The 14,010-nt window shown below is 41.2% G+C and overlaps 1 protein-coding gene across 1 annotated transcript; it reads left to right on the plus strand.

Moving 5' to 3' along the window:
- Positions 1-440: 440 nt before the first annotated feature.
- Positions 441-8,208, plus strand: rx1 (retinal homeobox gene 1; the record flags this gene model as incomplete). The annotated part of the gene is made up of 3 exons (XM_084309324.1): positions 441-744; positions 6,351-6,604; positions 7,711-8,208. The coding sequence occupies 3 exons, from the start codon at positions 441-443 to the stop codon at positions 8,206-8,208; spliced, it is 1,056 nt and encodes a 351-aa protein (XP_084165450.1).
- Between the last annotated feature and the right edge of the window lie 5,802 nt (positions 8,209-14,010).

Here is a 14,010-nt window from a genome sequence, read left to right on the forward strand (position 1 = left end):
CAGGGAGTCCTGAAAGTCCTGAATATATCAACTATATATAACGTTATCCCTCAATAACAATTTATTCCTCCATTTACATAATTGTATCAGTGTCTTCGGATGACATCACACGAGGACATGTATCTCTCAACATATTGCAAACCAAATACATTTGTGTGAGGTTGTTTACATAGTTTTGGTATGTGTTTACAAGTTTTCAAGATTACAGGCAAAATAAATCAGCATTGTTTTTTGTTTGTTTGTTTTGGTGAAGTACCCCTTTAATTATAAGAATCGCATGCACGCTCTTGACCTTTTGACTTGTCCCTCTAGAAACATACTGTACAGCTTGCAGAGGAGAGAGACAAACAGAAGATCTCTGACCTCCCTCTTGTACCCATTGTCCTCCACTTCAACACCTCTTCTCTTCCATAGGACAGGGCGAGTGACCAGACGTTCTAATGCATTTATCACTGGATACCATGAGTATGGTGGACGACAGCTGCCTCTCACCCAGCAACTTCCACGAGATGGGGAAGGGAGTGGGGTTAGCCGCAGGGGGTCGCGTCCACAGCATTGATGTGATTCTGGGCTTCAGCAAGGACCTGGACCCCCTGCTTAGTCCGGCTGGGGCTCTGGGGTCCCACAAGGTGGAGGGCCTTGGGGAGCCTGGGAAGCAGCAGGAAGCCCCGTCAGACCCATCCTATGGTGGACATCTTTCCTCCCTGAGAGACAGCAGCACAGACCAGCAGCAACCGTATCATGGTGAGTCACTGAGCCTGTGGCTGGTTATGAGATGGTGGTAGTTCCCACGTCTATAGGCAGCACAACAGACTAGTAGTTTCCCAAAATGTCTGGGGTCTGGTAGGTCAATCCCGGGGAAATAATCTGGCATACAGGAAGTGATGGGTTTTATGGCATGAATAGTTTGGTTGGAATGAATAGAAGACATGATTAGCATGATTTTTCAAGAAGGAAAGCAAGCCAATAAAGTGCAAAAACGCAACAGCAATGGCCACTTATCACCAATAGATGCCACCAAAACAAACAAAAATTAGGCTCTTGCGGATTACCACTTTGTCAAGTATATCCAAGTTTCCGATCTACGTTCACTTCTACCCTTGAGGTCAAACTGAATGAAACGGTCAAAGGCACATCTTAAATAAATTAAATAACATCTTAAATAAATAAGTTCCTTCAGTGTTTCAGTGCCTTTTCTATTTCTTGACTTAAGCCTCCTTCTGGTACCCTTGAAGGTAGAGCATTACAAGATACAAGATACAAGATACAAGATTCCTTTATTGCCACACAACCAGGTTGGTGGTATTCATGATCGGTACAGAGTGTATTAAGCTCTACAGTACATAAAACTGGAACATAGATACATTTACCCCCCCCCCCCCCCTTCCCACAGTGGATACATAATACAGCACAACATGACACAATAAATACATAAATACAGCACAGCACGACACACACAACATAACACATGGAAGAGTCTAGTCCATCAGGGCCCTATTCCCCGTACCTGTTTCAACTAAGTCGATCAAGAGTCCCATTATCCAGATTCAATTAACCCGATGTTTGAAGCCGGGATTTTCCTGTTCCTCGAAGGTGGATTCAGTCTCGTTAACTCGAACCAGACTTGATACTCAGGATTAGAGCCATATGAAATCCGTTTTATTTTTTTCCAAATTCCATTTAATTTTTTTCCAAATTCCGTTTTTTCCGTTTTAATATTTCAGAATTCTGTATTTTGCTTTGTACGCTCATTTTACCATCAGAAATAGTGTCTAATAAGTGGGAATGAATAAATGTCCACAATTTAATAAGATATAACAGTCCATTTAATAGGGCTGTCTTAAATACTTCAAAGCTTCATTCATTTATTTTATTCGAATATGAAAATAAAATTAGATTAAAAAAAATAAAAATAAAAAGGTATATATATTTTTGCAAAATCAACTCTGCCTCTCTTTGTTAACTACAACAAGCAATGCCGTTTGTTATTTAAGATGAGGTCGGACTCGGCACTGACAGATTTGTGTTCATTGTGCTGCTTTTATGAAGCCTCAAATGACTGCTTACAATATTTCATGAAAGCAAAGTGTTTTGTTTGTCTAAGATTTAAAAAGGTTTAAACTTTACAGCACTGACAAAGTTGAACAAAGTGCTGTACAAGTCCCACAACATAAAAAAAAATAAAAAGTAAAAAAAAATAAAAAATAAAAAATTTAATTAATTTTTTTTTTATAGTTGATTCCATTTTTATTGCTCAATTCCGCGATTCCGTCCGCGATTCCGTGATCGCGGATTCCATATGGCTCTACTCAGGATCAGTGCGCGCGCCCGCCTCAGCCGAGAAGGCAGCAAGTGTCGAGAGCAGAGATCCTGATTTTCTAACGGCATTGATTGATTGATTGATTTAAAACTTTATTAACAGATTGCAGTATGGCTCAATAGCCTCGCCGACAAGTTAAATGCATAATCTATAGGCAAATTTTAAGTCCCTCATTACCCCAATCAATCAATCAGATTATATTTCTTTAAACGTGCCCTGCTGGCAGTAGGTTCATGGAATGGATAATCAAATGAGATCTTGCTAGCGAAAATAATTAGTTCAACAGTTTCAGAATAAGGATACGGCTCTCTTATCCATTGATGGATGTATGGTTGATGTTTCATTTGTCTGCCACCGTGGTCTGATGGTCGAGCATTTTGTCTTTCACACGGACGACCCGCGTTCGAATCCCACTTCTTCTAGCTTTCTTTTTGAAATGTAAATACTTCAATTTGGTGCACGTTGAGAGCTATATAAAGAATGACATCCTCAATGCATGTAGATTTATAATATTTTAACTTAAAACTAGGCTACTTTTGCGTATAATCATTAATATTATATTCCAAAAAAATCATATTGGAAACGCAGGGTCTCGAACCCAGGTCTCCGGCTTGCCAGGAGTGAACACTGCCGTTGGACCACTGTGCCAGACGGGATATATCCATTGTGTATCCAAGACCATCAATGGACAAGAGACCCGTGTTTAGAAAATTTTCTTTTGAATGAAGTTTTATCTCTTTATTCTCAAATGCATTAATCCCAGTTACAATATCACAATAACGTGTGAGTGATGATACAATTCAACAATCCTCAGATTCCTCGTAATTCATAATCCACAAAAACCACAATCCACGCATAGACACTTAAATTTTATGCTTGAATGAAACACAATTCAGGCGCTCCCACAGCGGAGAATATGAAAGGAATCAGAGCCAAACGAGCGATAGGTTTCAATCATTAAAAATATCCCCGCAGGATTCACATTTGCAATGCTGCGCGTTGTTAAAATAACCACATAATGTGTACATCGCACCTAGCGAGCGCCACGGTATATATAACGTGCATTATTTAGGACAACGTGAATTTAGTATCAGCATTTTGGGTCTATTTTACATTTCAAAAGCCCCCTCTGGAAGAATGAAGCACAAAAACGTAATTCAGAATGGTATAATGCAGATCCTAGACTGTGAGAATCATTTCAGGAAGCGAGCTGTCATTTCTTTGCGGGGGCGTGGCCATGGTTCATCCAGCTAACTGAACTTAAGCCTGCTCTCGACCAGGCTCAAACTTTTTGATCTGTTGTCATGGTGATTTGGACAATCGAGCGTCGGGGAACAGAAAGGTCCGGCTTAAGTCAGGCTATACTGGAAATTATCCGGCTAACTCAGTTAGCCAGGTACGGGGAACGGGGCCCAGGGTCAGGTGCTTGGTTAGTGTAAGGGGGGAGGGGGAGAGGGGGGCCAAGGGAGTTCAGGGTCCGAATGGCGGTTGGGAAGAAGCTGTCCTTGAAGCGGGTGGTTTTTGATCTTCCTGAGTCAGATAGACAGCACACATCAAATAATTATGTGATTATTGAACATACAATGCATCGTTGGCACCAACACTAATTCAGTTCTTCACTGACCAGTTCAAACTGTGATGACACCCCTCTCCAAAGCTACTGTAGTTGACCAAGTGTGAACAAAACAAGGTTTTACTTATTTGCACAAAACAGATAGGAAACACATTAAACACAGAGAGGTTAAACAATAACGTAAACAATTTATACCAGCACAAATGTGTAGGAATACAGCATATTATTAAAAAATCAAGAACATGTAGACAACTGTGGCATTATGATTTACCAAGCAACATCTGTGCAAGCCTCATCATCAAGTCAAGTCAAGAGTTTTATTTGTCACGGCATACAAGCATACAGTGAAATGCGGGTAGTCATCTTCTAGCAACTATCTGTAATTCTGACCTATTTTAACACAAAAGGTGGTACTTAGACTGCCTGCCTCTCCTTATAAAAGGGTCAACATTTTAAAACAAACAGATCCAACGTCACATTTGTAGTCCAAACCCCAGCCAAAACCCCAATACAGGATGTAGTCAGACCCATCCATTGATGGATACCATATTCAAAATCAGTGGGTCACATACTGTTGCCTCGATACATAAGTATAATGTGGACAGAGACTGAGATATAAATCACATAACAAAATGGTGTAGAGAGGTTTCATGTTCCGAATCCGAATCCCGTCCCCTTGTGGAATTCCCCCTAATCCTCTCCTCTGTGCAGATTACATTGTACAGTAGTTCATTCTGGTGTTATTATTATTATTATTATTATCACCGTGTCTTAAAATCAGATTCATCATGTATAATCTGGGGCTATTTTCACATCCCAAATCCGGTAGGTGGTTGTAAATTTTTATTTTTTTTGTGTGTGGCTGAAACACTACAAAATCATCTTGTGTTATTAAGAAGCTGACACATTGAGGTTATTCTCTTACAACAAATTAATACAAAAGACAGATTTCAAATTGTAGTGGATCAACCTAATACAACACAATGGACATATCTCTTTTGTACAGAACTTTCTTTTTAAGTCAAGCCTGATCCCTGTCTGAATGGACACTTCTCTACACATGGCGTCACTCAGGCCCCCCCCCCCCCCCACCAACCCCCCTTCTGTATTGAAAAGTGGTGCTGGCCTGTAAACAGTGGGCAGCCTTCAGGACGGTGGTTGAGACGGGCTGACAGGCAGAGAGCCGGCCACTGAACCAGGCCTGACCTCTGCCATTGTCAAAGGTTGGGCTTTGTCATAGTAGCTTAATGAGAAATAGATAAATGGACACCAAAATCCTGCTTTGCTCCTGTTTGGTAATTGAAAGACTTCCACCACCCCTCCTGCTGTTCCATGTGCACACAAACACAGAGACACGGTGACACACACACACACACACACACACACACACACACACACACACACACACACACACACACACACACTGAAGTGGTTTTCAGAATGTTACGTTTTGGAGACCTTGCCTCAGGTGTTGTCTTTTCATGCCCCCAAAAAGTCTCTGTATCTTTTATATGAGCCACAAATGACCTACAGTGAGATGCAATAATAAGTACCATACTAATATTAGCGGTTGGACTCGTGATTCCATGATCAGTCTAGAAGTTCTTATCTTGGAGTAACATTTATTCTGTTTTGGAATGACTAAAGTGAATATTGCATGAATTGCTCAAGGGACCAACTCTATTCTACAAGATGAGTATGCAGAGGGCAAGTGATCTGATCATCATATTTGTGCTCAAATTAATTGAATTACTTGCTGATTAGGCTAATTACTCCAACACTCCTGTTAAGGACTTTACTAATTTCCTTGTAATGTACTGTATTTCTTTGATGTAGGGGGTGATACACAGACATTAGCATGTTATGAAAGGTTGATTAGGAATAGGAGGAAGGCTAGGGAGGAATTGACAACACTTTGAGATGACTGTGACTACACTAAAAGTAATAGTATTAGTAATAACACACAATGACAGCTCTAATACAACTTACACTTTGACCCGTAAATGAGTGACAAGCGACGATCTTTTGAGGCCTTTGTGAGAGAGAGATAATGAAAACAACTTTTCCAATGTTCTTATTAGTGGTTTTGAGCTTCAGAGTGAAGATGAGGGGACTCCTTGCTTCACTGACCTACAGCGGTCTATTGTCACAGGTGTCAAACCAATGTGTGCTCTACTGGAAAAGCTGTTGCTACCGTCTGTAGGTCAATACAAAGGCTCATTTGAATTACCCATTCATTCTGTGTCTTCTCCATATTTAATATTATAGAGTGTCATAGATCTCGCTGATTGAGTCATAGATGTACAATATTATGTGTGTCGTCAAAAATGTTGGGGGAAAAAAAAACACTTAAAGAATACAACAACAAACAAACAAACTCCATTAAAAAAAAATTCGAATCCATTTCCTCTTGGTTAATGTCATCCCTCTCTCTCTCTCACCTGTCATATTGGACAGACACAGGCCTGTTCACCAACAAGTGTGAGGAGGAGCTTGGCGAGCTGGGGAAGGGCATAGACACTGACGAAAGCAAGTCCCCGGAGCTGTGTAAGGAGGAGCAGCCCAAGAAGAAGCACCGACGCAACCGCACGACCTTCACCACCTACCAGCTCCACGAGCTGGAGCGCGCCTTCGAGAAGTCCCACTACCCCGACGTCTACAGCCGCGAAGAGCTGGCCATGAAGGTCAACCTCCCCGAGGTTAGGGTCCAGGTGGGTTGGTTGGAACTTGGACTATGTTAGACATTTCACAAGTCATTCTACTCAAACGTTATACGGGAGGGGCAGGGCTGGCTCTGACCAATTGGCTGCCCTAGGCTGTCAGGATTTATCTGTTGCCCCCTTGCATCACAGTTTATTCTGTTCCATACGGTAAAGGGATAGAAGAAGACGAAGAAGTTGTTTGTTTGGAGAATTTCTCACTCGCCATCCAAATGAATGAGCCATTGTAAAACACTAATTTCCATGGGATTGTTATAAATGTTGGAACTGTACTATAGATAAGACTTCAGTATTTCGAAATAACTAGTAGTATTGGTAAAAAAATTAAAATTAAAATTGTGTTGCCCCCTCTGGGTGGTGGCGCCCTTAGCATTTGCCTATACTGCCTATGCCTAGAAACAGCCCTGGGGAGGGGGCAGCAAAGGTTCTTTGAGATGGAAGAAGGTCAGCAGGATTTGGCAGCTTGAGGGTCGAAGTTCAGTGTAAAACAAATTGAGTTCAAACTTCAAAGTCAATGCCAGGGAAGATAGAAATGACTAACCAGACGAATCTGGTGGTGTTGGTGGGTAAGAAATAGCATGCCAATTATACCATATATACAGTTTATTCCAAATTGGGCTTCTCACAAAATAACAATACCTAATTTCTGTTTGATCTGAAATATACCTTTCCTGAGTGTATAGCTAAACTTAAACACTTTCCTTCCTAAATTGACTAATGACAACATTTTAAGGAAATTATGTTATAAATCCTACTGGTGGTTCCTAGAACAACAGTAGTATGTTTATGGTGATTGGTTGCAGTGGTTAAAATAAACAACAAACACACCTAGGTGACTGTAACCACATGTTAAAACCCAGTTGATGGTGAGCTGTCACATAACCTCTGGCTTTACTATCAATATTCACTACCGTCTGAAACTAGTGCATTTAGTAAAAGAGTAGAGATGACCAACTCCATCAAAGGATCTCTACCAACAAAATAAATGTTTAGAACTACTGTGGGTTTAACGTATATTCGTGAAACTATCCTATAGTGAGATGAACTCCCTTATGGAGTGCAATTTGTCTCATCGTCTGGTGTGTTCTGTTCCTTAGGTGTGGTTCCAGAACCGCAGAGCTAAATGGCGTCGCCAGGAGAAGATGGACGCCAGCACCATGAAGCTCCACGACTCTCCCATGCTCTCCTTCAACCGCCTGCCGCCCGTACACACCAACATGGGTCCAATGAGCAACTCCCTTCCCTTGGACCCCTGGCTGACCTCTCCTCTGTCCAGTGCGACGCCGGTCCATAGCATCCCCGGCTTCATGGGCCCGACCCAGGGCCTGCAGCCCAGCTATCCCGGCCACGGCTTCCTCAACTCCCCTCCTCATCCTCCTCATCCTCATCCTCATTCTCATTCCCACTCTCATTCTCACCCGTCGATGGGCCAGGGGATGCAGAGTATGGCTCCTCCACCCTACCAGTGCTCGGCTCCCTTCCCCGACAAATACCCTCTGGAGGACGTGGACCAGCGCAGCTCTAGTATCGCTGTGTTGAGGATGAAAGCCAAGGAACACATCCAGTCCATGGACAAAACCTGGCAACCCATGTGACTAAAAACTAAACCTGGTGACCCATTTTATTTTTTAGACACTGGGAAAAGAGATGTTGGAGTTGTGTTTGTCGGACGGGACAATTGACATCATGTGAAAAAGTGTTAGAAAAGCAAAGATGGCAATGACAATGACTCTGTGGTCTGCAGTACAGACCAATGGCAATGGAGCTTGAATGATATAACTGGAATTGACCTATCTCAAACCCCACCCTCTTTTCTTGATCCTCCAATCGCAACTGTTGCTTCCGAAAGAAGAGAGGGTGTGGCTTGAGATAGGTCCAGTAGGATCTCCACTTGATACGGGACACTTTTTCCTCCTTTTTTTCTTCTCTTTTTATACAAAGAATTTTTCTAATCTCGAAGACAGCAAGTGTTCTGTACAGCTTTGTTACATTTATGGTCAAGTTTCCTATTGATAGACTTTCCTTTCTCCCTGTGGGATGCTATAAACGTTTGGCCTTCGGTCCTATCAAAACAGAATGTCAGCTTGTTGACATGAGTTACTGAGCTACTGTCCACAACTTGCACTGCCTGGAGCTGCTAGACTGAGAGTGTCGCCATCCAACACCGATCCATGAAACATTCCATGTGTACGTCAAATGATTTTTATTTTGAAAGCAATATTTCACTTTGATGGAACAGTTTCCATCCATGCCACACATACCAATAGGAGTTCATGAATAGTGCACAGGCTGCCCTCGGTATCCATAATATCACAGTTCGCTTTTATTTTGAAAACTTCTCAAAAAGTCACATCTCATAAGTCATAATATATGACTACTAAATAACAACAGTCAGAATGAGAGTCAGAAAAAGACCCCATTTACAGCTGGTATTAATATGTGATCTGTATCTGGATAGAGAGAAACACAATGTTAATATGTGATCTGTATCTGGATAGAGAGAAACACATGTTAATGAGGCTGAACAACAGGCACATGCACAGATAGGACCCAAGGGGGGGGCTTGAGCCCCTACTCTTTTGCCCTCAGAGCCCTTTGTTTTGGCTGGTGTTAATTCTATTAAATATTTTATTATTTTGTATTGAAATTCTATCAAATATAAAGAGGGAAATGTATAGTAGTATCCACGAGAAAATACACCATATCAATTTTAAAGTACAAGCCCATGTGGGCAGAGTTGGGGTATGTGAAGAGTGTGGCCTCATTATGAAGGAGATAAAGACTGTTAGGGCTGTTTGGTCTTGGGCCGGCTCCAGCCGCTATGGTGAAACACACCTGCTCTCCTCTTTAAAAGGCCATGCTCCAGTTTAACTTGGCCATGGACAAATAATGACAATGTGTGTGGGTGGGATGAGTGCCCTTTTTTTGGCTTGAGCCCCTGCCCCATAATGTCTCTTCCAGGCCCTGCTGAACAACAGTGCTAACTATGGATCCTTGGGGGCCACATGGATCCTTGGGGCCACTTACATCTGAGGATGACTGCTAATCACAGAAACTGGTCTAACAAAAATGTTCTGTTAGTTTTATTGTTTGAGTTTTGTCTTTTCTGTTTCCCATTGGTTTGATTATGGCACAACATACAGTATATGTCATGACATTTCAGTTGCCAGTTTATGTTTTACAAAAAAGTATCATGGTGGTTTGATAGTAATTTCAGCTTTACCATAGCACTTGGTATGTATAATTAATTGATGCATGGTACTGCCATGGTAAAAGTCATGTATCGCCATGGTACCACTTTTGCACTTATTGCACCGATTGAAACCATGATACAGATGGTACTTCCATCAGTTTTTTGTGAAATATTATGGAAATACCATGATACTTGTTTTAAAATACCATGATACTTTTTCGTAAGGTGTTTTAGTAATTCATCATCGTCTAAATTTCACAGGTCAGCTAATCGGTAGCTCAAAGTCTTGTTTTGAGTGAAAGGCCAGTCTTTATTGTTTCCTGTGGCAGGAGCCTTTTTAAATATTGAGGTATGAAGAGACACGATAACGTGACTGGAAATACAATCCTAGTCGTCTATTAATTTATAATAGTCATGTGATTGTTTTGCCGTTAATCCCCTGCTTACAGCACAGTAGATTACAGTGGTGTGGTCTCTCTGTTCACACCTTAGGGGTGTGAGCCTTTAGCCTGGCATGAGCCTTTAGCCTGGCACGACTTGATGAACCTCTTAGCTGAGGACAACAAGATTTGTTGCTGTCTCTCATGCATTTAAATTGGGGAGCGCATTGTAACATCCTATTAGTCGGCTTGAAAACAATTAACTGCCACTCTTAAATACACGTCTAAAGGGGTATCGCAACATTTCAACATGAACATTTCAAACAAGATGAGACGCACAGACATGCATTTGCACATGCATGCTCACACACAGTGTTGGGGAGTAGCTTCACTACATGTCATTGAACCAGTAGTTTAACTACATTTTGCAGTAGCTTGCTGGTAGTTTGACTAATTTCAAATTTGCAAAGTCATTGTAGTTGTTAAATACTATATATATAACTACTAAAACTACAAACTATTTCTTTGTCTATCAAATAAAGGAACAAGAACTTTGAGAGAATGCTCATGTATAAATAATAGATTTTGACAGGCCCGTTCTTTAGATGATCAAGTTCTAAAAAGGTGAACGTTCAAGATAAATAAGTTCATATACAATTCTTGTTGACTATTCTAACTGTTATGATTATGCAAGGTACACACAACAAAAATTAACACTCCTTGCTCTTTTTTTCTGTGAAGAAACCAGATTAGATATACTATTATTTAGTGTTGGTTCACATCCATCCGACTGGCAGGCAGCTATTAAAATGACAAGTGTGCACTATAGCTTTTGCAATAAACTCAATTGAGTGGTATATTATGCAGTCATGTCACTTCTTTTTGTATTATATTTTGTAATAATTTTGTATTGCTTTGAATATGTGGATATGATCTCTTTTCTTTTTGGTAATTTGAACAACTTTTTTAACTAAACTTTTTTAACAAACCTCTATTTCTCCTGATGGTAGCTTTGCTATAGTCCAACTCCTTCCAGTGTCAAGTAATTGGTAGCTTGCAAAACAATGTTTTCCAAAGTAGCTTCCCCAACACTGCTTACAGTACATGATATTCTTCCTCTGTCTCCCTGCTGTCAAGCCTTTGGAATTACAATCGTGACCGCTCTTGAGAAGTGGAGAGGGATGCCAACCTTACTTAATCTTGATCGCACAAACTCTAAAATAGATCCCACTACTGATTACCATATTTTTCGGATTTGTCGGATTTCCAATGGGCATTTCATCCACAAAGTGCAATCAATTGTTCTTGACAAAAGAGAGGACTGGGGTGCGTTAGGCTGGCAACCCTGATCCTACCCTTAACGCCCATGATGGACCAGGATGGATTTGGCAAAAATATTTGCACACAAAGATAGTAGAATATAGATTATCTCTGTACAAAAACACTTTGGGGAAATCGGGGGCCCAGGCTTGAGCATATCTCAACTGAGACCTCCTCCTTCATTAGAAGCTAATAATGAAGACGGGGACACGTTGAGCTTCTCACACAGTAGGGGTGGCAGTGGAAGCAGAGCGAAAGAAAAGACAGAAAAAGAGGCTAGTGAGTGAAGTAACCTGAGTGGTTGTGGCAGCAGAAAAGCTGTTGTCAGTCTGGTGTTTGGTTGTCTGCGTGTACGTGCAGGGCAGCAGAAGGAACTCTGTCTGATGTGTCACCCCCGGTTCCATCTTTGTTCGGCACAATTGATCCAAGCCCATCCCCTTTGTCTAAAATCCAAGGGGGGAGAAACGGTCACAGGCTGCACTAAATGGGCCCTTTTAACCATTTTGTTGTGGACATATTTTTTTTGGAAGAGAAACATGGCGTGTAGCTACTGGAGTCATTAGTGGCACAATTGCATTTGCAGATATTGCTCACTTACACACTGTTATGGAGTTAAGTTCTAATTAGGACTATAAAAGGTTTGAATAAAATAATTATGTAAATGAGAATGAGTCAACCTTCAATATGAAGGGAAGGACTATTGAATGGGTTCATATTTTGATATTTATATTGAGGCTTTTGATATAAAATTATATTATCATCTACTGACAGTGTATATTCATACAATTCAATAGGATTGAAGGAGAATACAATACCACATTTTTGTTCGCTGTGGAACTCGAAGAAAAAACAACAATTCAGCCCTTTGGGCTTCATAAAGTTCAATGTAATACCCTTCCAAAAAAGTGCTTTTTATTATAATCATTTATTATTTTAAAGGTACTGTTTTATCAACTTTATCCATAGTCTCCATGTTGTTGGTTAGTGGTCTTAGTTATTCAGTAATCCCTGCTTGACAACACTAGGACCTCAGACTCTACATGGAAGAAGGATTACCTTGCACAACAATATTTAGTTTAGGACTGTTTATAGATGTGATTTTGGACCAAGAACAAGCCAAAGATTAGATAATGGACAGACATGTACTAGAAATATGCGAGACATCTTAGTTTTTGTTTTGTTTGTTTGTATTTACTGAAAATGTACAGGATTTTTTTTCCTTTCCTGTATAATAATTTTGTTTGTTATACATCTTAGTTATGTCATTGTTTTATTTTGTTTTGATTTTGTCTCAAACATCGATGTCCATATTCTGCAAATAAAACGAACACCTAATGAAAATAAACAAATATAGGTTGGTAGAATATTTGTATCTTGTCTCATCTTCCTTGGCCTCCACCATTGCTTATGAACTCAAGACACACACACACACTAGTGTTTATGCCCATCAGTCCAAAGTGGAATTCAAGGTTACTACAGCACAGTAATCATTACTATGTGGCATACATAGGTAAGTGGGTCTTTTCCTTTATTTTACCCTAAATGCTTATCCCCCATCTCTCTCTCTCTCTCTCTCTCTCTCTCTCTCTCTCTCTCTCTCTCTCTCTCTCTCTCTCTCTCTCTCTCTCTCTCTCTCTCTCTCTCTCTCTCTCTCTCTCTCTCTCTCTCTCTCTCTCTCTGCCCTTGATACAAGTCCTCTTTCTCCCCTCTCCCCTGTTCCGTGGCTGGTGGCAGGGTGCCAGGCTGTTAGGAAGATGAGTCTCCAATCAATCAGAGCTTCCCAGGGGGGCCCCTGACCACAGGGCCCGGCTCCCTAATTGCCCCCAGGCAGGCAGGCTCGGCCGCTGCAGCACATGTTCACAGTAGCCCTGGTGCCGCCATGCTAGCCGGTCTCCTCAGCGTGTGAACCACTTTCTTAGACAGATGGAGGCCTGGAAGAACCTCACTGCAGGGGCCGTGTGGGCAGGCGAGAGTGGAAGAACCCCAGTGGTTCTGGATGCATTTTGGCTGCATGTGGTGATACTGACTGGAAACTGAACTGTAGACTGAACTGTTTTGTTGGTTTACTAACTAATCCTATAACCAACTTGACTGGAAGTGAGTTTGAATAATCTTGCATGAATATGGCCAAATACAAAAAAAAGGGCTACAATTTCTTGAAATAAATAAGGAATCCAATCCTGAAGCTGTCTACTAAGCTATCACGTGAGGATCCACCCCACTACCGTTTTCCCAGAGCTAAACAAACAACACACTGTATGTAGATGCTTTAGAGTTTAGACATTTTCCTTGGCTACAGGCTGTGGGAGTGGAACCAAACAATGATGACAGGCTAAAGTGGGGAAGTAAGAAGGGTTGAGAGGAGAGAGAGAATGTGAGGAAGGTAAGAGTGGAGGTAGAGGAATAAGAGAGTTTAAGAAAGAGAAAAGAGAGAGATAGAGATGGAGAGCGGGGAAGAGATAGATACAGTGAGAAACCATAAGAGGGGAGAGCAGGAGGGAGAG

The sequence above is a fragment of the Notolepis coatsorum genome (assembly GCF_963971535.1).
Source record: "Notolepis coatsorum genome assembly, chromosome: 2".
NCBI lineage: Eukaryota > Metazoa > Chordata > Actinopteri > Aulopiformes > Paralepididae > Notolepis > Notolepis coatsorum.